We start from the raw sequence: 26,295 nt of genomic DNA, 5'->3' as shown, positions 1-26,295 counted from the left end.
GCTGGTAGCAGTAACTAAATCCAAATTGTTGGGTTTTAAACAGAGGTGACTGTAAATGAAGAGGAAGTAGAAAAGGTAGCTAATGAAATTTTAAGCAGTCCCAGCAAAGTATTGATACTGATTATTCACATGGCTTTGGTTTGGCACAATATTCATCACTTTAAAACAGCTATTTTTTCATATTTAATAGATATTTTTTAAAGTCGTTAAGTTTACATTTGGACAATTTTGAAGATACTGCTTGTATGCCTGGTCAGTTAAGAGGTAGGCACTTTCCAAAGGTAAACAGGAAAGCTGATAAAGTTAGCAACAGAAACACTGGACAGCAAGCTAAGAAAATTGCTAGGGCAAGTCAGGATTATCTCTAGGACCCTTGAATATGATGTTGTCAGATGAAAATGAGCTAAAACAATTCTGAGACCTAATCCCTAAAGTAATACTAAAGAAACTTGCAAGTTATCATTTCTTTTTCTTCAATCTATGCAAAATGCATGCATGAGCTGGCACATGAACACTAACTTGCTACATCTAAAGGGAGTGCCATCACCATATTACAGTTGTCCATTACCTCTAGCCTTAAAGAAGTTATTGCAGCTCTATCCCTCTCTACTGAATGGTTGCTCAAAACTGGAAAAGCAGAATGATGCAAAAAGTAGGGCTGGAGAGACACCTCTCACCCTCACCCTGGCAAAACAGTAACAAAGTTAACATGAATCCCACACAATGACAGATGTGTATGTGAGGCCTCAGGTCACCAGTGTTCCTTGTCCATCAGCTCATGTGTTCAATCACATGTTAAACAAAACCTCTCACAGCAGTATTAATGTTTTGGAAAAAATATGCATGGAGGAAACATTTTATATAAACGTTTTATATTTTCCTCTATGCTAGTATTATATTTTAGTAGATTCCATGTGTCTTTGATCACGTGTTCAATTCTTTGCCAAAATTTATGAAATGACCAAAAGAAATGGAAAGCAGCATGTAGACAGTCAAACCTCGCATGACAGCATGCACCGCAGTGAGTTTTGACTTTCATAGAGAACTCCTCCCTCAGAAGATGATGCCATTCATTTTATAGTGCAAACCCTCACACATTTCCAGGGGGAAAAAAGAACTGAGAAAAATGTGTGAGATAACTAATTAGCATGAAAGTAAGGAGCAGTTCATAGGGTATAACATCTGCAGAAATAAGGTGTGAAACACTTTTTCAGACAGGTTAAAGGAAGCAACAATCAGTGCTTTTCAAAGAAAACTGGCTCTTTTCCCCCTACCACTTAGAATTTTACCAACAAAGGGTATATGAAGAAAAGACCCTCAAGCATTTATCTGAAAAAACCATGTCAAAATTTGATTCTTTCCCATTAAAATCCTAAATAACTTAATTGAAATGTACCTACTCTCTTTCACAATTTGCATGGAGGAAAATGAGATCAGTTTCACTGCTATAAATGTTATGAAGGCAGAAGCTGTACTGACTGAATCAGGTGGTTTATTGCCATGTTTTAGAAAGCATTTTATGAAAGATGAGATGTTATACAAAATTACATTTTTTCTCGGCCTGAAAAATACATGTTCCATAGCCTGCAACAGCTGATCTAGCTTCCTTGGAGAAATTATACGGCCTTCCTTTAAGACTGCAAATGCCGTAACAAAGGATGTCTCACATTTAATGAGAAAACGGTTAAGCCTTCAGGAAAGCTTTGAACACCATTGCATCTTCATACTTTGCTATTTAAAAAACAATACAGGTCATTTACACATGAACTAAATCTTCTCAATGGTTTTCCAAGGAGTCTGTGAATAGTCATAGCCTCAGTCATCAGGCATAGGATTTGGCTGACCAAGAATGTCTCTCAACCTAGAAGAGATGCTAAACAGAGCCACAATTTTTTTGCTATACTGACAGTTCATGTAAAATATATTGAAAGGTTCTTAAGAGAATTTTACTGAGAGATGCAGCATGGGGAGGGACATGAGGTTTTTTATTAATGAAAATAATATTATTTTAATATGAACTAAAAGAAAGAGCATTCCTACAGATATGTAAAACCACTGAACAAACATCTGAATTTTGTGCTTTTTCTGATTCTTCCTAGCATTTTATGGTTTTATTGATAATGCTACCACAGGACATCTAGTCTTTATTCTTTAAATAAGTCTTAAAATAATACAGTTGAAACAGCAATTATTACAGCAATATAATCTTCCGTGAGGAATCAGTTAATGCCATCATTATGTGATTGAGCCTAAAACGCTAAAGTGAAAGCTGGCAGCGTTTTTCATAAAATGCCTCTGCTTGAAATGTCAGTCCGGTTGAAAAAAAACAATGTTCAGTGGGAGGGAGTTGGAGGGAGTGGTGGTGAGGCAGATGAAAGACCAATAAATCAAAATAGGAGCATTTGAAGCCCATTTAAAAAAATGTCTTTTGATTTCCAAATATAGAGCATTAGATTAGACTGTGATTTTACTTATTTTCTTTGCTTGGTTTAATCAATTGGCACATCAATCATACTGAAAAAGAGTAGAGATGTTTCACCATGTACTGATTTGTTATCCTAAAGCAAAACTCACTAAATTAATAAAAAGTACAATAACGGTGCTTGGATGAGCGAATATAAACACATTTTTTTTTCTCTATGTAACTCACTTTTTTTCTCACATGAAACAGTGCTGAAGTAAAATGTCATAATTGGGAACTTGTTCACTTGGAGATGAGGATTAATTTTCACTGGTTAATTTTGTATTTATAAAACTATTTTGCCTAGAGAAGAGATTTCAAGTGTTCTAATACATAGTTCCTGAGCCATTTCCCATACGTCTCTTCGTGAGATAATAGTATGTATGTCTTGTGTAGTCACAAATCTACACAACAGGTTTCTTGAGCTATTCCATCTTTGTGAAATTGATACCTTTAATGATGTGTTGAAATGTGGACTCTCTCTTCAATAGTGAGCTGATCAGAGCTCTACCAGAGCGGGATTAGTTTTCTGAGACTAATAAGTCAAAAAATCGCTATACTGATTCTGGTTGATTTTATGAATCAGGGAAGGGTCACAGACTCTGGACTTCTATTGTCTTTTCCCTAGTCTTGTTTTACTCCTTATCCACCTTGGATAGATGACATTAAAATAAATTAATGGTGCTTATCTTCAGAACTACACCAGGATATAGTCATAGAAACTAATAAAGCTTATTTTCAAACTCAGTGTCCCTCATGCCCAGAACATAAATTAATTTATGCCCATGTCTGCTGAAGAAGAGTTAAAAAATCTACAGTCCACTGTTTATCTTTTTAAAACTCTGTGACTGTTCTTTTGTATTGAAAAACAAATGAAGGAATGGTAGACTTTCAGAATGAACAAACAAGTTGATTTTTACCTTGTACATACTTGTCTCTCAGAAGAGATTTATTTTAATAGAAGGTTTTATTTGTTCATATGTTTTTATCTTTGCATGTTCTACTCCCTTGATTGTGCATGGAAAAACCCACAATAGTCATGAAAGAGATGAAATGCTTAGAAGTCATAGACTAGATGCTCCTGATTAACTCAAATTGGATGCTGCTGAAATTGCATGAAAGTTGTCTCATGATTTAGGGCTCTACTTTATTTAACATCATCAATGGAATATCAAGGCACCAAGCAGGACAAGGGTCTAAAGATATTCAGTCAGACTGTGAATAACTATTTTGTGCTTATCAGAACTGAACTGAAACTTTCAACTGTTTGCTGTACATCCACTGGAAGAAATAAAACCAAACTGATCATGGAAGAAAACATCAGCCATTTTTTGCAAGTAATACAGCAATATTTTATTGCTACATTATTTTAATACTTTGCCCTGTAATAACATTGCACACATTCAAAAAAATAAATCAATAAAAGTCATTGTTCAGCTTGCACTACGTTATAAATAATAATGAATTTTTGTTCAACCTACAGTGGCAGCATGAATTGATGTTAATTCATTTCACAGCATTTGGGTGCTAGGCAAAAACTAGACTGTTCTCCTCTCCTGTCTGACATTTTCCTTTTAAACATGAATTGCTTTTTCCTTAATATCTTATGTAAGATAATTGTTTGTGCATTAAATGGCTTAGAAATATATAAATAGCTGACAGTGAGTTATTTTCAATGGGCTTAAACTGACTTTAGCTGCACATATAAATGTTGATTACTGTTGCTTTTACTTACATTAATTAAACTAATGGATGCAATCACAGAAATATTTTGTTTTCATTGAAATGGTCAGAGACGACGAATAGGTAGAAAGTCAAAACTTAACTGTTCAGATTCTTGTGGTTTGTTTTGTTTTTTCTTACAAAAAAAAACTTTGAGAAAGGTTTCATCTGTTCTTCCTTTCACAGATCTTGAAACTTACTCTTGAATCTAGTTTTAAGCACCTTCAATAAGGCTTACTGCCATTAATTTTAATAGTATTAAAGCATTCTTGAGAAATAGATGGGCTTTGCTTGTTTCATAACACGCTGTGCTTGATGCTGAAAGAACTAACATCCTTCTGTAATGATGCATAATCAATCAGGTTATAGCTCAGGAACTACAAAGATTTAAATTTAGAAAGCAGATATGCTGAGGGCTGTTTGCTTGCTGTCTTAGCTAAAAAACACCCTTTCAGTTTGCAAGCATGTTTTACATCTGCAAAAATTTTGTGCCCTGAGTCAAATATAGAAGACTATAGTACTTTATGAGAGCAATTTTGCATTAGATATTTGATGCTGTTCCAAAAGTTCTTATGAATAGAGGGAAGGCCTGTGGTATTGGTCAAAATGTGCCTGTGAATAAAATGGTAATAAGTTGTAGTCTTATTTGAGGTTTTCTTAATGTGCTATCAGAAAGAAATAAATACAGCAAAAATGCTAAATGTACTTCTAAGAATACTTACAATTTATTATTCAACCATGTTTTTCGTCTATGACCTGGAATTCTAGGGAAATATCTCTGCCAATAGCAAGACTTTCCTTTTTAAATGGTTTATATTTGAAGGTTTGGGTATTTTATTTTATCTTGCTATATGACAGAAAAGAAAACTGAAGTTTTATTAATATTAATAGAAGACTCTAGGTTTTAGGAAGCAATAACTAGTAAACCCTTGTTTAGGGGAAGCAAAGTAAAAAACCAATTTTTCCTTATATTTGAAATAAACTCCAATTTTTAAGAATGTTAAAACTTAGACCAGTCACATTTGCAAATTTTACCTATGACATGGTTCCTTATATGTTAGGATACAGGAAAATTTGAACTTCTAAGAAATTAATCTGCTTACCTTTATTACATGCATCATACCGAAAAATTATATTAGTTAGCATAATTAAGGTTGTAAAGGCAACTCAAGAAATGCTGTGATAAATGTTGTGCTTGTTTATTTTTAGCACGTTATGCTATGTAGTTTTAATCATGTGGTGTTTTTTTCAGAATTTTCCTTTACTGAAAGAAAGCTGGTCCACACTTCATAAGTAACTATTGTCCTTGTCCAGTGGGTGGCTATACATTTAATTCTTTTTATTCAGCTTAGAGGGGGCTATTAAGTATTAAAGGGGTTTTTTTTTGGCATTTCTATGGTGCTTGCCACTATAGAAGACAATTAGTATAATAATTAACATAGTCATAAAAATTCTCATGGCCTAAAACACTTATCTGTCTTTTACAAATAAAATGGAATAACTGAGGAATAACTACCAAAGTAAGAAAATATTTTCTAGCAGAGTTATGTAGTTGTGAATTCTTGCTCTTAAGGATTGATGGTTTTTGTTGGAATATTTTTACTGCAAATTACAATATCTGTATGAAATGAGGCAAACATCTACACAAAATAGTCATTATACAATAGCCTCAAACCATTCCTAAAACAAATCTACCCAGTGTGAAACTGAAGAAAATAGAGGAATATAAACTAAGATAGGGGAGTGAAGGTCCTATCATAATACTTGGAGTATATGGAAATTTGCAGTAAGGAAGAAGTTTTCTTTCTCTCTCTCTCAACAGTGCATTAGTATGGAAGAAGGCCAGACTGAGCTATTAACTACAAAGGACCTTTTTTTTTACAAGAACTGTTTTGCAGATGATACAATTAAAGGTCAGAAGACAACCAACATGATTTTCTTTGTTTTCTGTCTTCCAGTCTCATTTTCACCAAGGCTGTTCGGGTCACTGTTTTGAGATGCTGATGCAGGAAGGTTTATATATCTTTGGTGTAATTGTGCATAGTAGTTGTCTAAAGTTTCTGTGCTTTCAGCTAGAAAGGTTACTGTGACGTTTCTAAAAACATGTCTTGTTAATAGGAGTGAAATATGTTTGTTTCCTTTGCCATGCATATCTATTGTGCACTTGTATATATATGCTTATCTAGAACATGCATACATACATGTACATATGTATGGAATACTGGTGTTAGTAATACTATTTTCTTTAGGCTATATTTTGCCTAGAATGCATTGATAAAGAGTAGCAAGCAAAGCACTGCATCTCAAACATGAATAATTTGGAGGAGAGAGAGATGAACAGTTTCCTTCCAATGATGGTTTTCATCAGCCTCTGAGTTATGAACAAATGTTACCAACTTCTGTTATTAAATAAAGTGTTGAATATGACAGCTAAATTAACTATACTGTCCTTTGCTATGCCTGATGGACTTTCATTCAGCGTGAAATGTTTTAAATGGCAATTTAAATATAGCCACATTAAGCCTAGTGATTGTTAGCTGTTATGCTAGCAATGTCTTGAAAATGTACCCGCTAAATTTTCTTTAAATAAGTTCATATTTCAGCTCCACTTATATTAAAGTGCAGCTGTAGTGAAGGGAAGTTTAGCTGAGTACAGGTAAAGCGGAGTTTTTCTATCAATGTCCTCTAACATTTTCACAGACTTCTTTACTGGATACTGTTTAAATATTTTTTTGGAATTTTTCCCATGATGATTCAGCAGCGGCTGGACATATATAGAAGGAATGACAAGGATTGTTGATCCATTAATACTCAGAATTATATGGTGGGATTGGATTTTGGGGGCAGGGGGAATGTCATAAAAATCAGAATCACTGTATCAGAAATCCAAAGGTCTATGGAGTCTGTCTTTGATGATGGCCAGCTGTGGGTGGTTAGGAAGAGTGAAAGCATAAAGCATGCAGTGATACTTCCACATAGAAGTTACTTCTATGATCACTGGCAATGTCGTCCTTTCATGGAGGAGCTTTTGAAACACTTCCTTCAACAATGTTATAGTCCATTTAAGCAGTTATCATCTGCAAAATCTTGCAGCAAGGAACTTCACAGCCTTAAGTATACTTTGTATCTGAAAATGACTCATTTCTCTTCTTTCTGAACCTAAGATTTGTTGGTTATTTAGAAGATACCTGTTTCCGTTGTTGAAAAACACAGTGAATAGTGTATCCTCCATATCATTGATGCTTTCATAGACATCTCTCTATATCCTATCAGCTGGAGAATCCTAACCTAACTTATTGTTCCTTATAAAGAAAATATTTTCCAACTTAGATAATTCCTTATCCTCTTCTTTGTCTTTGCTAGATGGAGAACATCTTGTCTTGGAGAGAGCATGCTTATGACAGAAATAAAACCTTCACTATAAGGACATAACAGTTATTAGCAAAACAATTTTTTTTAGTTCTTTTCCTAATATAATTCTTAATATATGACTTCCTTTATTTGCTCAATACTGAGCTAAGCTTTTCCCACAATTAATTAGTGTAACTATAAAGTCTTATTTGTGAATAACTATGTCACATCACTCCATCACTGCACATTCTTTTGAATGGCTTTTTTATTTACTGGTCCAAATAACAATCTCAAATAAGGTCTCTTACCCCATTATTCATCTCCTTTTCCAGATCAAAAGGCTCAATCATGAAGAATTCCAATTTTGGCCTTCCTCTACTAGGGTTATTGAATATTTACTCCAATTGATTTTGTGTATTTTGCAGAGAAGACTTTCCAGCTTATTTTCTGACATACCTTGATAAGCACCTTTTGGAAAGCTAAGCAGACTATGAAATCTGAAGTTTCCTCCTCTATATGTAAAAATTGTGACTGTTTTGATACATTGCATGTAAATGAAGCCCCTGTAAGTGATCAAACCTGATTTCTATGCTATCCAGAAACCAGCAAAAATTGCTTCTGTAATTTTTTGCAATTATGAAATTTATGTGGGCTGACACATATTAGAGATTTGCATTATGATTAAGATATTCCTTATGTACCTTTGTTAAATATACCAGTTCCTATGTGAATTACAGTTTGCCAACAATGTCATGACTTCCAAAACTTTTCACACATTAATGATTAATTAATTTCTTGTACTTGCTCTACTTTTTATGATTGTAGAGCTGCAAGTCATTACTTTGTCATCCTATAGCCTGTTTGGAACATAAAAGATACTTTCTAGATTAAAACTGTTGACTTTCCTCTAAGCTTTTAGTGAATAGAATAAATTAGAAATTGTTCTGCTTCCCTCAAAAAGTTTTGCTGGAAGTTTCCACATACAGTACCTGAACATGGCTGCAAATGTATTTTGAAGATATTTTCCTTCCAACACTTAATCAATAATCAAAATATTGTTGTGCAAACAGTAATGGAAATGTCCTGCATTATTTTGCCAAGTATAAGTACAAAATATATATGATTTCTGGTTTGTAGTCAAAAATCAAAGAAGGAGTATTTCATATTTCTTTGCAAACAGATTTTTATTTTTCATTGTTAATTGGGGTTAACATCAATGTAAAGACAATTTATTTTGTTTGACTTTTTTTGTGGGGGAAGAATAGAGAAACTTGCACTTGGAAAAAAATGTTAGTTTAAAAACTGTCATTTTGATTTCATGGTTGACTATATTCCTTTAAAATAAAAACAAAAATAGCTGTAGTGAAGAGAAAACAAACGGATTTTGAAAAATTATGTATGGCTTATTGTATTTATGAATTCCCATGTTATTATTTCTAGATTTTACACATTCTGCCATGTAGAAAGTGACTTTCCAGCCAGTTTAACCATATTAGAATAGAGTTTGGATAAGTCTCTACAAAACTGGAGAGACAATAGAGAAGTCCAGGACATTTTGTTGGAAAAAAAATTGTATTCACATGTCTCCTTATATTTGCTATTATGCCCTTATATTCACTATTTACATGATTGTTTTGGACATAATAGTTAACAGTGTTAAGAATAAGTGAAATTGTTTTAGCTTGGCCATCTATCTGCCCATCTTGCTGTGAACACATTACTGCTGGGTGATTTCTGTGCTGTTCAAGTGAGCTTGAAAATGATATTACAGATTTTGAAGGCTTCTGATAACTTTGTCAGATCTCTAGCTAACTCATTTGACAAAAAGTAAGAAAGTCTAAACCCTATTGTTGATATTCTTATATCAGATATATGCTACTAACTTACTTCCTAAAAGTTTGACTGATTTTTCTTTTGAGTAGTTTGTGATTGGCCAGAAGAAAGCATTTACTTTTTCACAAATGCTGGATCAACATAGGGAAACTGTCAGAAATTTTATTGTGATAGAATAAGGACAAAACAATCTGAAGCAACTTAGATCAATGATTGGATTTAACTGTTTCCATCATTCATAATTAGCACAGCACCTGGCACTGTATCCCTAAACAAATGTTTTTGTAGTTAATCCAATAGGAAAAAATCATAAGAACACGTTCGAAGGAAAATATTGTAGCAAAACTGGCTCTTTCTTCCAACTCTGGGTGATAGTTAGCATAAGAAGAATTTAAAAAAACCTTATAGGAACATCTGATTCAAAGGCAAGAGTCACACTGTACAATGAGTGAGAGGAATTAAGGGTAAACTCTTGACAGACTATAACTTAATTGATAAATAGTTTGGTCTGGGAATAGTATTACATATGACTGAAGAACAAATGGTGGAAATGGGATATCTTGTAACAGTGAATGAGTGAAAAACATCTGCATATACATGGCTGGCAGCTGGTGGATATTGACTTGATCATGTGCAATGTGAGGATTTTGTTGATTTATATGCTTGTTTCATTCTGTTTTATGTTTTAGTCTGCTTAGACAGTTCCTACCATCAACCTCCTCCCTGAAGACCCTGTGAAATATTGCTATTTTCATTTTTGTTGCTAGCATAAAATCTTGTACACACCTGTTTCCATAAAATCCCTTAAAACTTCTTTTTTTTTTTTTTTTTTTTTTTGGCAATAGTCTCTAACAACTCACTGTTTCCTGGGTGTCCAGCAGCTGAAATAGTTTCACTATGCTTCTGGATTTATAAACATTCATAAGATCTGTCTTGTAATTTGTAAGTTCCATCTGGAATCAAATATCAAAGTATTTTCTCTTTCTTTTCTGTGGTCCTGTGGCATTTTTGTCTTAAGAACATATAGAAAATTCCTTCAGACTAAATAATATCACATCTGGTTCACTACATGTTGTTAGGTTTTGTTAAGTTTCATACAAGTTCATGTGCCTTGGCTTAGCAGGTACTACTTGGGAAGCAGGTATCGTGTTTTACATTTTCACCACCTTGTATTGCCTAGGTGTTTCACTTTCCAATTCCTCACTATTCCAAGGGTCTAAGTACACTTGATTCCCTTCTTCTCCCTTTTGATGACATATGGAATCATATCTTTTCCTATATGGCCTTACATTTAACTAAGCTGTTATGACTCATTCATGGTGTGTAAGAGCGTAGGAGAGCATTGGGAACTACTCCATGGCTACATCTAATATAAAGGACTGGACTCAGCTGCTTAAATGAAACTGGTCCTAAAACAAATTAGACATGATAATGACTTCCAGAACACTTTTTAAAATCATTTGCCTGCACAGGTGACTGCATATTCCCATGCCCAATTTCATTAGGCTGAAGGATTGTACAGCAAAATAGTACATATTGATATGGTGAAATTCCATTTGCAGAGTAGCATCTATAGTGCTGAAGCATTTTTTCTTTTTCCTAAAATGTACTAGGAAATAAATCTCTAAGGATATGGTAAAGGGTAAAAAAAATTTACATTTATACTATTTATATAATAATGTTAGTAGTATGTTCATATATTATTATATACTTTCACAATGTATACTAATATTTTATTTCATAAAGCATACAGGATTAAATTTTAAACATTAGATTCAGATTCTGCTGAACAGTTATAAAATAACTTCTTTAAACATAGTGATAGACAAATATTCCCATGTAGTTATTTTCTTGGAAACAAGTACTGCAATGCAAATCAAAATAATAGGGTCTTATTTGACATTTGCTGATATGTTTGAAGAGTGAAGGAGCTGAGTGTATTTGTTTTCTTCCTTTCTGGAAACAAAACTGAGATTTTACTGAGTTATATGTAAAAGTACTGGCTGGACCTGTTTAACCAAAATCTTGTTTTTAACAAAGAGGTAAAACCCAGCTGGTTTACAGCATATTTTATCTTCTGTCCAAGTAACATACTCAGTTAAACACATAGGCCATCACGGATCTCAATGTTGCTGCAGACAGAGAATAGTTTTGGAAGAGTATCTTTTGGCTGTTTATGTATTTAATGGATGAATATTCTTTTTTTCTTCCTATTACATGCTGTTGAAGGACTAAGAGATTTGGATGAAAGAAAAAATTAGGTCCCTTTCACTAGATAATCATAAAGAAGACCAACTGTTTGTATCACCTGTAATACTACTACAAACCTTTGTAATGCTGATTATGTAAGAAGTTTCTTAATATTCTCAGAATCATTTTCTATTAAGAAATATAAAAAATCCTTAGTTAATGAAAGTATTATTGAGTGAAATGAAGAAAAATCCATAATATTCAGTTTCCTAATAGAGCAAATAGTTTAACTTGATATCAAGTCAATAAAAATTTGGTCTCCATTGCACCAAAATAGCTTGCATAATGTTACTGTGTTCAGCTTGCAGCTTCATTGGGTTTAATCAGTCCATTAAGGAGAAGAAATATCTGACCAAATGAGAATGCGGCGTTCCATTTTCAAAGGACTAATATATTTTCAATATCTCTTGTTTTTATGTCAGTAAGTAGTCAAGAGAGACAGAGGAAGGATTATCCTTCAGATGTGTTTCTCCCACAGCAAATAAGTAAATACAGACCTTATGACATCCTGCTTTCGTTCTGAATTTATTTAATCTCAGAAATGTTTCAAAATTGCAGTGCTTGTTTACTACAAAATTTGTGTAATCTAAAGATTGAAAGAAAATAAGAGGAAAGAGACACCTTAAAATGTTTTTGGATACCTACTTTGTTTTGTGGCAAGTATAATTTCAGTTACAGTTGGATAGTTGCTCAGGTTTCTTTTTACTAGTCTTGTCCAACACATCAGAAAATTCAGCAAATTGAGTGGGGGGCATGCTAGTTTTACCAACACTTTTTCAGTCTTCAGCCTGACAGCTTTAAATAAAATTAGGTTACCCTCAGTTGGTTGCAATACAACACATAGTGGTCTGTCATCAAATGATTGTCTTCAGTAAAACAGAGCTTAAAATTATTGTTTAAACATCTTTTTACACTTTCTCCACTGTAGTTACAGATCACCTCTGATGATGTAATTATGATTCAAAAGGCGAGATACATAGAACAAATAAACTCAGATTTTGAAACTAATTTTATGTGTTTGGATAGATTAATTGTACTAGCATGTTTATAGAATACGGCAATTCAAGTTGAGACAAAGTTGTTATTCATCTTTCTAGACTAAAATATGATTAATTCAGTTTTTTTAAAAAAATCTCTTAAACATTAAACTGTAGGAAGTAGCACTTTTGAGCAAACAAGTAAGTCTATAACTTGATCCTCTCCCAGTGAGTGCAAGCACTTCAGTCTCTGTTGTATGTATGGAGAATACTGCAATACAGACTTACTAGCTGTGATGTCATCAGAGAAATTCCATGTTTTCTTCAAGCCTGAAATTCATGGCCAGAACAGGCAGGCAAGAATCAACATAGTTGTAAAAACTGGTTTATTTCTTAAAAATAAATACAAAAATATAAATATAAAACATTGGCAGATAGAATTTGATGAAATGAAGTTGCACAAACTTTTTTTTTTTTTTAAACCAGCTGCATATTACACTTATTAACACCACATGTACATTTTGTTTTATTTTAATGTACAGAACAGGACATACTGGATTTTTTCTTCTTTGCCATCTGAAAAGCTGCACTTGCAGGGATAGGACATGTACCTAACAGAAGCGGCTTGTACATGAGGTTGCTTAAGGGATTATCACCCTGTTCAAATTTCTGAAGGTAAGATATTGTTTATTTTACTTACTAAAATGGACAACACTGAATTTCCATAGCTTTGGCTCTTGGAAGTTGATTAAATAAAATGCTGTATATATTCCAAGTGGCATCCTACTAGAAAGAATGAATGACATTAATGGACAAGTTTAAAACAAATTTTAAAAGGAAACCGTTGTGCTGAGTGGTTTCCTGAATGTTAAATACGGTTGAGTGCAGAAGGTGTCTGTAAAATTACTTCCACTCAAAGGAAAAAAATGTAGCCTACTGTAGGTTAAGAAGTGTCTTTGTCACTTTCTCCTCCACCATACATCTCAGCTAGCTTATTAAACCGAGGGCCCCATTCTCGGAGGTAATCATAGTTTTGGTCTCCTTCAGTAGTACCCGACTCTAAGGAGCTCAAAGATTCAGCTATTGAATCATTTCCTTCATAGGCATAGGTTGCGAGCGAGTCATACGGCGGTGCAGAAGGATCAGTATCATGCTCTTTTAGCCTTTGGTTAATGAAATCTCGGACATCCGTGTTGTCTGGTGCTGAAGGAGTCCTCCGTGGTACAAATAACGTTTCAGGGATAATGTCTCGTCGAAGCTTCTTATCTTCAATAGCTGCAGGATTCCTCAGTGTGCCGATATCAAAAGCTTGGGTGTCTTCCTCTCCGCCGCCTTCATCATTATAACTCACAATGTTGTCTCTGATGTCCTCTTTAGAGAGGATCAAAGGCTCCTTCTTTCGTTGCCTTTTCAGAGCAGCAAATAGCACCACTATAACTTAAAGAGAGAAACAAAGAATGGGTAAAGATCTCTATTTAACAATTTCTTAGCAGCAAAGGTAAGGTACAAGAACTACGTTTCGGTTACATTTCAGCGACTCATTTCTGTCAGATAACTAGATAAAAACCTCTATCTGTATTATGGTAGCACAATTAAGTGCTATTTTGCTATTTCAAAAAGTGCTATTTTGCACACACTTTGTGAGCTCTGCTTTACAGGACCATGAGCTTGTCTGCATGCCCCTTCTGTAACTGTAATGAGTTTTAAAATAGCCAGGGCTAGTCTACAGATATTTTTCCTTTTTCAAGCTGGAAGTATATTGTTCAAAACTGGGGTTTAGTTAATTTTAGATCATTAACTGATATTCTGAAAACCACAAAATGAATGATTTACAAATTTATTATCTTTTTTGTGTTATGGCACAGAAACCTTTGGATAGACAGTGCTTTAATATGTTAAAATACTGTTTACTGCCATATTCTGTGGGAAATATATACTGCATGTTGACTTTAGATAGTTTTTTACATAAACAAGAGACATTCCCTCAAAAAAATTTAAAACGAAAGACATGAAAGCGATTTTTGATGATGCCATTCCTCCTCTCTGATCTTTCTTTTTTTTTTGGACAACTTAACGAAAGAACATAAATGAGCTTCTGGTTGCACACTGATAGTTTTAACATCTGGAACTTGAATTCTTATTTACAATGTCCAATTCCCAGACAAACAACTTTTGTCTTTGGCTTTTTTTCCCCTTTCTATTTTAAGTTTAGGTTAAATTCTTCTCGCAAAATCTATGGTCATTAATTTTACCAGAATGCATAGTTTTGCAAAATGAGTCAGGCCTGAAATATTTTTTATTGGAGGTGGGGGGGATGATGCATTTCTTTTCTTACCTAGCAGGATAATGATGCAGAGGAGAATGGCAACCAGTGCCCCTGTGCTGAGGCCAGCAGGGAGGAGCAAGGCCTCAGCATTGCAGGACTGCATGTTCCCGTGGCTGTCGCAGGCACACACCCGAATGGTCAGTGTGCCCGTGCTGCTCTGGATCGGGTAGTCGTTGTCTGATATCACCACTGGTAGAAGGTAGGTACTTATTTCATGCCGACTAAAGCCATTCCTTCGTGTCAAAATTCTGGCAGTGTTATCTAGATTGATTAAAATATACTGTTGTAGCTGATATGAACATAAAATGTATCATTTATAGTACATGCAAACTATCGTATTTTACATCACCGGTAGCACTTTGAAATAGTTCCCGATATCATGGTGATATCTATCTTTTCCTAACAACATTCCCATTTGATCAGAAAGCTATTTATAATTTTTTAGGTACATCTGGCCTACTCCTCTGTGCCTCTGTACCACTTTTGCGTGTGATTTGAAAAGAGGATTTCTCAAAGCTTAAAATGTTTTATAGATTAATGCATGCAGTGCGTGACACAGTTACAGTTCAGGGCTGAAGCCCTAAAATGCAGCAGCCAACTGAGAAAAAATAACCTTCCACTTCATGCAGTTCAACAAGCACTCTGTTCTGAAAGATTCTTTCTATGGATCATCTATGACAACACCCACAGGAATGCTATCTGTAAACTCAGTATGAGATTTGCTACACCAAAACACTTTCAACACTCTGTAGAGCAATGAATTATGCACCTTAGCACATGGAGTAGATTCATTTTATTGTTTTTTATAAAAATTGTCTTAGGAATTCAGGAGATGTGAAAGTAGGTATTCCTGCACATTTTTGAGAGGTGAACTTACTAAACTATATTTGTAGGAGAGAAATCTTAGTCATATGCAGCATACTTCAGCATCAAAAGCTGTTCACTGAGTGGCCAGAAGGAAGGAGAAGAGAGGCATGAATAATAAAGGAAGAGAAGGAGTAACAGAGAGATACTATTTTTTCTATTGTTAGGGCCACAACAGTATAATGTCAGCCAACACCAGAGTTGTTAACTCTACAGTCCAAAGGAGAGAAAATGCAGGTTTAGTCTCCACTAAAAGGAAAATTTAATTTTCATTGTATTCCTGGATTGCTTGAGGGAAGTGGTTAGCTATCTTGACAGGCAACTTCAGACTGAATTAAACTAACGCATGTGCAAAATGAAAGAAAATAAGTACAGATAATGAAAAAATAGCAACATCTATACCTCTCTGCACTCAGGACCTAGTCACCAGGATATAATCTTTGTTTAAAATATTAAATTTTGTAATTTTTCATACACTTCAACATGTGAAAGAAAGTTTTCCCTTATTGCATCCCTTTGTTGGTTTTCTGTATTTGTAGACTGTTTGTTTTCACTCAACATCAAAACTTACATGTCTGATGGATCTTTAAATACCTCTCCTGCTGGGGATTTTATAAGGTACCCAAAATATTTGATTTAAAATCTTCATTTTCCCTACTGTTAGAATGATTTTCCTGCTGGTTCTGCAACATATTACTTCCTGAAATCTTCATCAGGAATAAAGGATTATCCCCATTGCATTTATGCCTTTAACACATTTGAAGACTGATACCATGTGCCCCCTCATTTATTTCTTCTGTAATCTAGAGTCCTCTCAATTAGTCACAGTGATAATGAAGGCCAAAATGAATAGTCTCCCTTTCTCAACAGAAGCTTCTGAAAATTTTTTCTGATAAAGAAAGATTGACAAAGGATCAAAAGAAAAGCTAAAGTAGCTACAGTCTCAGAAGCATTATTTTCATTAATGGTCAGAAAGAAGCAGAACAGAAGACCCGGAGATTCAGAACTGTGTGACAGAAGGCTAAAGTGAAAAATCTCGACTTGTCAGCTGAAGGCATTTTGGAAAGCTTTTTTTTCTCCTTCAGTCAAGCATTTCATCTGCGTCTTTCACCCCAAGCCAATGATTTTACTGATTTTCTTTATAATTTTTTGGGTTGATTTTTTTCACATTTTTGCCTGCCTTATATAGATCAAAATGTAGAAGACCTAAACCTCAAATATTCAGGTTAGGTATTCTTGCTAACAGCAACCTTCACAACTTCTCTACATATTGATAAACATCAAAAGCAAATATATCTCAGGAATGCAGCCAAACAGCAAAGATACAACTCCTTCCTTGGAACAGGCATGAATTTTACCTTCATTATCCTGAACAGTGAAGTTAGGGTTAACAGCAGCTAAACTGAAGAAAAATTTTTGTCCACCAAGAGGATCATCTTTGTCTACTGCACTTATGGTTTGAATAAGCTGCAGGGAAAAAAAAGCAAGCAAACAACAAAACCCCAAATACACTTAGGTTTTTGATACAGCTGTCTGATCAAAGACTAAAAGCATTAAGAAAATTTAATGTTCAAACATATTGACTTCATCTACAGAATGTATTAACTGAACCAATGTTAAGTGTATTATATAAGTTTTTTCTACAAGAACATCCATGTCTTTCATGCGATAGTATATGTACACCTTTATATTTCTAAGTACATAGTGGACAAAACTTGCCAAAATTAGTTCTAGCTGTAGCCTAGGTAGTTTTTATACTTCATCTCTGATTCATCATTTCAAATTCCAATCAACATCTAAGACAGTTATCCAGTGGAAGTTTTTTTATTTTCATTATTAAAATGGTATGTAACCAAACAGATCTTTCTGATAGGAAGCTAAAGTCTCAAATTAAATTTCAAAATGAAAATGTTTGTTTCTAAACATGATTCTTCTATTCACTGGAATAGCAAAACACATCAATGATTTCTGAGATGAAAAATGCCAGTAAGATTATATATGTATTTCAGCTCTTATAAAATATTTCAGCACACTCTACAGATGCACCTGGTGTCACAATTTTCAGAGTAAGCTGTACTATGTCAGTTCAATATTTGGATTGAGTGCTTTTTGCAATGCCTACAAAAAAATTGTGTATCTATCAGGTAAGTGAATATGTGAGGGTTTTTTATTTGCAGAGGTTTCTATACCTAAGGGTTTTGTCACCCTAATAATACATTTTTTTTGATATATTTATTTCTTCATTTCAGACTGGGGCTTTTTTATACCATGGTATTATAAAAACAGAACTTACGGCTGGATTTTTATGCACACATACTTGAATGTTCAGTTGTGTTCTGAAGTTTAACTTTCAAAAATCAGTTAATCTTTAGTTTAGATAATTCTTATTCTTCATTTCTCACCTATAATTTTAATTGCACTGTTTATTCAACCATGGAATTTCATCTCATTTTTGACACTACTAATTCCCTGTGGCTTACTTGTTAAACCCTGTTTGTTTTTCCTCTTCCAGTTCTTCCAAATACAGACATTGGTCTTCATATCACAGCTTTTGTCAGGTCTGATCATCTTTAACATTAACAATTGCAATGCACTCTTATTTGCCTAAACAAATGCATGACTAACTCCCTTCTCTCTTGTCCATCCAGAAAACAACAATAAATTTCTTCATGAGGCAAGGATTGTATTTCTTTTAATATAGCAGCTTCCTTGCCTTCTTAACCAGAGTTTTGTCTTTCTCTAAATCTGTTTTCTTATATAATCCTCCACTAACTTTCAAAAGTAACAAATCACTAATGAGTAATTAGCACATGAATCTTCAGAGATACTTGCAAAATTAAGTCAAGAACACACTAGTCCATTTTACTTCACAACTAGAGACCATGAATACAGTCAGTTGTTGGTGTTAAGCTGATGAAAATCAACTGATTTGCTGTCTTCATACTTATAATTTAAAAAGAGTATGTAGAATTGAAAGTATTATACTGCATGGTTTGCAAACTATTTCCTGATACTATTGATTACTATATTGATATTATATATCCTACTTTACACATTATTTCAGACATTATTTTTTCCTCTTAGACCTGTCAGCCATGGAAAACCCCTTTTACACTCACAGTAAGTTTCTGCTCCTTGCTAGCAATGCCTCAAAACAGTAACTATAGGGAAGCCAAAGAGGTTATTCTGTGTAACACTTAGAAGATTCAGGATCAAAAACTAGTTGTATGAGTTGTTGGCCACTAAAAACTGACAAAACAGTAGAAGCAAGTTTGCTGCATTGTCTGCTTATTCCAACAAAATTCATCTTTCTGCTTGGTAGGTCCTCTTTGAGTATTAGTTCTATCCACTGTTTAAGTAAATGGCTATTTTTTTTCTAAAATACACTATTATGTAAATTCAGTACAAAGAACAGAAAATATAATGCACTTAAGGAACTAAAGTAAATATGAATCAAGGGAACTGGAAAAGAAAGAAAAAAATTCAAGTAAATTAAACACAAACTGTCATATATCAAAAGATATGAGGGAAATGCAATAAACAAAGACAAAATAACACTTCAAGATTGAAGGATATAAAAATGTTCTATAAAATTATCTAAAAAACAAGAAGGGAAAATTGAATGCTCTAAAATGAAACCACAAGGAATTTAGTTTTGAATTGATATACATTTTAGCTATTTTTGGAAAGACACCTGGAAAATATTACAAGGAAATTGCTGGAAATATAGACATACCAAAAGACATGTTTAAGCAAGGTTAGGGTGAGAAAACCATCCTGATAAAGACTTTTACATGAGTCAAATAAGTTAATAATAATAAGAACAACATAAAAAGCATCGGTTCAAGAAACCTAGTGTGTTTATATAATCTATGTTGAATTAAGATATCTGAAAAAGGAAAGAAAAAGAAAAATTATTCATATTTTACAATGTCTTTGAATGACAATCCATTATTAGCTGTTCTTATTTATATAACAACAGCACATGTGAAAAGGCGTGTGGACAAGTGGGTATATATAGATTTCATGAAATGAAGGCTAATAATAACAGCAAGATTGTAACAAGCAAGTTTGGGGATCCAAACAGATGGAAATACATCTTTCCTCATTACTTTTGTGGCTTTGAAAGCTGCAGAGAGCCATGCTGTTTACCTATACCTCTGGTTCAGGGAGATAGTCCTTTGGAGAAAGAATACAATCTTTGAAAGGCTCAGAATGTCACTGGGCACCCTTGACGGTACAGGTCTGTTAACACAAGGCTTATGTGATCTCGTATATGTGCCTTAGTACTTTTAAATCTTAGGAATATAAGCCCCCAGACAAACATGGGGGTTGGCCATACATGGCAATGACCAGAGTAGGAGAAGATGGTGAATGGCTAAAGGGAAATGAAGGAAAACCAAGCAGTTTCCCATTTAGACACCACAATATACTTGTGTCAGATGCAGGTGCCCCAGTGCTGGCGGTAGTGGTCTGCAGGGGTGGCCCCTGAGTGGCCAAGACTGCCTCGTGATGGACACAGCTGGTTCCAGTGGCCCCACCACAGGGCATGGCTGGGCCCCTCAGCCACAGGCACGCAGGCGAGAGCCCTGGGGAAAGCCTGAGTAAGGGAGGGCAAAATGCTGCCTGGCAGACAAGGCTAACTGAGTGGAACCATGAGAGAAACAGCCCTGTGAGACCCAAAGAGGAGAGTGGGAGGAGGGACCCTGGCAGGGATGCCCCTGTGGCCAGGGAGAGACTCCAGTGGGGCAGGTGTTTCCCTGCAGACCTGGAGGGGACACCAGGCAGCACAGATTTTTCCTGAAGGACTGAAGTACATGGGGGATGCTCACACTGGAGCAGGGAAAAGTGTGAGGAGGAAAGGAATGTCAGAGAAGTGCAGTAGAAGACTCAGTAGTGAAGGGGTGAAGGTGAATCTGGGAAAAAGGGGAGATGAAATGTTTTAGTACTTTCGTGTCTGTTTCTCACTCTTGTACCCTTTTTTTAACCTACAGTATATTAAATCAATATTCTCCAAGTTGAGTCTGTATTATCAGTGGTGATAATTAGTAAATCTGTCTTTATCTCAAACCATTCTCTTTTTTATCTTTTCTCCCCCTGTACTATTGAGGAGGGAGGGAGTGGCTGGGTGGCCACTTGATGCTGGTCAAGGTCAACTCCTGCCTTCTTTTCTTTTAGCAGGTCATTTAGAAAGAGAGAAGGGCCTCTCATCTGACCATTACTATAGAGAAAATGAATATATAGAAAAAAATTACACTCAGTTTCCATGTAAACTCTCTCTAAAGCAGGACTGACTTCTGCTTTCTGCAGAAGTCTTTTACTTCTGTCCTTTACATTAGAGGATCTTTGGAGGCTGACTGTTGAGCTGCCAGACGTGTGACAGCTGGGAGCTGACAAAACCAGTGGGATTCCATCTGTCCAGATGCCCAGCTCCTGGCTCTTCTCACCTGGGGGTGGAGGACAGCTGAACTTGTTTTTGTCCAGGGCTGCAGCAGTCTGAGTATTTCTCTGCTTTTTTCACCTGAACTTCTACAGAGTCAGCCTTGTACAACTCACATGAATGCCTGTGTCCCCTCTATGCCATCAGATCAAGACTGTCCTCATTTTTTGGGGGTCGAAAGAACAACACCACCAAAATAGTATTCTGCCACAGGTGCTGCTTGTGCGTAGCTTGAGCTTTTTGAGAAAGGTTATTCACATTGTTTCTAAGGTCATGGTATGATTTGGTGCCAGCAGTAATAGCAAGCAGGAAAACAATCACAGGCCCTCTGAGTCTTTCCAACTACAAAAATCATGGTTCTCTCTTGTTATATATTTGCATATGTGTATACATGTACATATATGCACATGAAAAGGTCTTACATACAGTGTGTGTGTCCATATATGCCTATTTTTATTTAGGCTTCTGCATAAATTAAGTAAATGGAAAACTATAATATTCATTAAAATGTTTGTCAGTAGTAGATAGGAAATATTTAAATGAATACCACAGAATTTGTGATTGATAAATTATCATTAGTTTCAGGACCTAATGGAAAATATAAATTTGATCATGGATCAAATGTAATAACAGAAACCTGAAAGGGAAGAAAAATAGCATAAATGTGGGAGGAATCAAGCTTAGAGAATCATGTTCAGTATGGATTGATTAGATTCAGTCTCTCAGGACAGATTGAATTTGAAAATAACAAGTCTTATTTATGATCTACCAGTAAACAAGAAGAATATAATTACATTCAAATAGATTACTCATGTTGTCCTGCATTGCATTTTTTCCTGTTCCTATGAATTGTTTTCTTTAAGCAATCATTTGCAACTCAGATTTCTTAAAAAATGCTTATATTTATGACCCTTTTAGTAAATTTGGCAGGTTTTTTCCTGATAAAGACACTGCTGAGATCTATAGCAATTTAAAAAAACATTTGTGAATGCATACACTTATTTAGATCTCATTTATTAGTCATAAATTATTAGTGTTATTTTATCCAGCTTTTTAACTGACAGCCTATTCTGAATGCAAACAGAAAAACAATGTAATGTAGAAATAACTTTTATATTTATTATAAAATCATACTGAACTCAATATTCTAGACAGCTCAGAAAATAGTTCCTCAAAATACATCTACATGGAAATATATGTGTTATATTAACCTTTCCTGTACCCTCTATAGATAGTAACCTGCACAGAACAGATTCTAAAACTTCAGTTAAGTAAAATCTGTGGAGTATTGTATTTAGAATTATATTTTTTTTTACCTGGGATTTTTTTTGGTGAAACTGGAAGAGGAAAATTCAATGTTCTTCTTTTCCATATCTCTCATTGAAAATTATTAAAATATTTTTTTAGCATTTATAGAAGACACTGCAACTGATAAAAAGTCTACATTTTTAGCCAGTTATTTCTCTTTATCTAACAGCTTAAATTCTCTTACAACTGTCATAGCAGTTAAATGCCCTAGCTTATTACCTTTAGATATTTCATGCATTGTAAATTTGGGCCTTAAATAATATGTTCTAATTTCCAGCTGATGTCACTTTGGCAATCTGAATGTGAAATCTGTAATACAATCTGCACGCTATACCTGTAGGACTCAAACACTTAAGCTGGCACTGCTCCCACATTCTATTCAAAGGTGCTGAAATGATTGCACTGAGGTACTACTGATACCATTTTGAAGACTTTATTATTGGCTGACTGTGCTCTGGGACATGTGCTGTAATGGGTAAACATTTTTTAACAGCTTTAATAAGCAGCTCTCTATCAGGAATTAGATATTAAGCAGTGTAATTATTTCACTTAAACTGAAGTACACATTGTGTAGTCTCTAAGAGGTAAACCAAAATACCATGTTACGTGTTTAAAAATACATGCTTGATATTTACTTTTCAGCAGTTTTTGATGCGATAATAAAAGATAAATCTAGCAATTAAGCGTGACGTAGTTGTTTGTAATCACCATCAGCATGGACTGAAATATATCTGAATTTTTCTATTTGAGAGTTATTGAAAATACAGATCAAACATCTTAGTCATTATACATAATATTTTACTTTGTGAAATTAGTGCCAAAATTAATTATGACCGTGTCTCTTGGACATATCTAGTCAGGATTTAACAGTAGTACAGGGAAACAGTAGTAAAGAGAAGTGGTAATTCACACACTAATGCTCTTGTAGTATATTGATATTTCACTCTAAGCCTCACCTACAGAGATACCTTGCTTTCACTTTTAACAGTTCAAAAGCTATTTTGGATGTGATTTCTCCCAAGCAACAGGCCAGAATGATCTACAGTTGAGTGCTGTAGAAAAACTGGATAGTGTGAAGTGTTTACCAAAGGCATACCTGTCCAGCTCTTGCATTTTCACAGACAAAGGTATCGTAGAATACAGCAAACTGTGGGGCATTGTCATTAACATCCAAAATTCTTACATAGACAGGAACACGAGTAGTATCTTTGGGGTTGTCTGACAGCAGAAGAGACAAGAAAAATGAGATTATTTTCTTATTAAGAGTTTTCTGTTTTCTTCCAAATTTAATGAGTAATACACATGCAAGATTAGGTTTGAATCTCATAAAAATTTAGCATACAAACCATTAATAGGTAAGAAAAATAAGGAAATTATTTGCTTAAAGTAAAAAAAAAAAAGTAATGGTATCTAGGGAACAATTAGGATTTTACATGAAGATAAAGGCTGCAAATGTTAATAATCTATATGAAACATTTGCCCACTACTACAACAACAAATCTGATTATTTGGTGGGCTCGAGGTTTAATAAGGTTTTGATCTTTAATTTCAAAATTATTTGTGATCTGGTTTGTTTTACGGAGACAAGGCATTATTGACTTTGTGCATTGTGCTGGTTCTGGCTGGGATAGAGTTAATTTAGTCAATGACATGCATGCATATTTTGAAATGTTTTCAAGACTGACTTTCCTCTCTTGTGCCTAAAGAAATCACAACAAAACCAATGAAAGTAACCCTTCAAAAAATCTGGTAAAGAATTTTTTAGGATAAGAGTTTTTATGTTTATTTTGCCTTAAAAATAAGAATTTAGATTTTTCAGACCTTAGGTTAAGAAACAAGAATAATAGCCTCTCTCTTGCCTAAATCTTAGTATTACTTAGAGTGCTTTTTCATTAGTATAGGATATTTCAGGAATACAAGTGCCTTGGTTTTCACTTGCCATACCAAGAGTAGAAAATTATGCCCAGATGTAAAAATGTGCAACCATTTCATGGAATTCTGCTGGATGGTAGTGAAATACTGTATCATTTTGCGACATTAATGGAATGGGATAAGTAATAATAGTAAGAGAAAATTCAGAATTACTGATTTTCCCCCTTTTAAAATGCTTCAAATAAACTAGCAAGCATTTAGAAGCAGCTGGAATTATGTTTGCTTGTTATTAATAATACTTTTGCTAAAGGGTGTGATGTGGATCTAGTTGACATCCTGAGTTGTTTAAAATGCCATGTTTAGGACAAAATTTTTCATAGACTTTTGCATGTTTGTACTAACTTTCCAAATAAGTTCTAATCTTAACACTGCTTTCCCATTGTGTTGAGCATCACAGGTAATATTTTTAAAGATTTAAAGACTTAAATCTCCCACTTCAATTAATTCTTCAATACTAATGTACCTCTTTGGAGAATGCTAGCTGCTCTGAATAGGTCCAGAATATAAATTTTCACTAAGGTTCTGCCAAGAAAATAAGTTTAGCAATATGATCATACAAGGATGCCAAGTTTTTCCATTATATAAATCTGAAAAGCATTTGTACAACATTGGACAGTACTCTGAGTAAGCTCAGGACAATGCATCACAAACACACAAAAAAAAGGTTTTTTGAAAAAGCACAGTTTTGGGTTTTTTTCTTTACAGTGTTTAATTGACTGGACACAATGCCCCACTTAGTTTTCTGCAGTGTAGGTCTTGCCAGCCACGTTTCACTGCTGATCCGTATTTTTTGTCTCTTTCTTTTTTTTAACTGCAATAGAATTAACCCTAAAAAAAAGGTGACTTTGAAGGTAAGTGATTCTCAGTAGCTGACCTCAAAGATCAGATCTTTGTCCCTTAGAAAAATTCCTGTCCATTGATTAAGGCTAATCTCAGTAATGTAGCAGGTTTAGGAGGATCTCTGCTTTTCTCTTTGCAGTCTTAACATGAAACTATCTACAGAGAGACGATTTAAATAGTTCAAGAAATCCTACAGCTTAGGGATCAAATTGAATAGAACTTGTAAGATCTATTGATTCCAAAAGATGTAGGTGTAGATACCACAGGAGGAGATAATGAAAATATTTCTAAGGAAATGAAGAAAACAATAGAGACAAAACATAATTGCCATCCTAAACACTGCTATTTTAACAGAATAATTATTTTATTGTCCTCAAAGAAAAGGAACTATACAGAATTTGTCCAGCATTATTAACTGGTTAACATTTCAGAACTAATTTGGATGTTAAAGGTCAGTGGTGGAAGTAGGTGAGGAAAAAAGCAATGAGGTGACAGCTATTGTTACCTCCCCTCAATTTACTTTTCCAGAACATCTAATAGAAGGAGGCAGGGCCTAAGGAAGGGTGGGGTTTTTCCTCATGAAGTCATAGCTGTAACTTCACAGGCTAAGAAAAACTAAAGGAAAAAGAAAAAAAATCAAATTGGCTTACTGATCTCAGCTGCTATAACACTAAGATTGTGCCATTGTGATATCTCACGGTCAAGTGGTTTAGAAGTATAGATGGATCCATTTCCAGAATGAATGTTAAATATCCTGTCAAGATCAGTGTGACGATCCAGAGAAAACCTAAACATGATAAAGAAATAAACAGTATTGTCAAAATTATAGAAAATGTTGTTTCACAACAAATCAATATTGGGTTTACGTTCTATATGTTACATCATAAAGGTTAATTTTGAAAAGACATATTTAGTTTCTATAAACACTTCTGGAAATTCTCAAGGTTAGCTCCATTGAATGAGGAATGAAAATCGGAAGAATTTAAATAAT

The 26,295-nt window shown here is 34.4% G+C and overlaps 1 protein-coding gene across 1 annotated transcript; it reads right to left on the bottom strand.

Moving 5' to 3' along the window:
• Positions 1 to 13,284: 13,284 nt before the first annotated feature.
• Positions 13,285 to 26,091, bottom strand: LOC103808341 (cadherin-10; the record flags this gene model as incomplete). Its single annotated transcript, XM_009081120.1, has 5 exons — positions 13,285 to 14,031; positions 14,930 to 15,181; positions 17,143 to 17,251; positions 23,629 to 23,750; positions 25,955 to 26,091. Coding segments are annotated over 5 exons (1,114 nt in total), but the record flags the coding sequence as incomplete, so codon positions are not given.
• Positions 26,092 to 26,295: the final 204 nt, after the last annotated feature.

Source organism: Acanthisitta chloris, unplaced genomic scaffold (assembly GCF_000695815.1).
Source record: "Acanthisitta chloris isolate BGI_N310 unplaced genomic scaffold, ASM69581v1 scaffold4108, whole genome shotgun sequence".
In the NCBI taxonomy this organism is placed as follows: Eukaryota; Metazoa; Chordata; class Aves; order Passeriformes; family Acanthisittidae; genus Acanthisitta; species Acanthisitta chloris.
The sequence above is the reverse complement of the archived record's forward strand: the minus strand, read 5'-3'. Positions and strand labels throughout refer to the sequence as shown.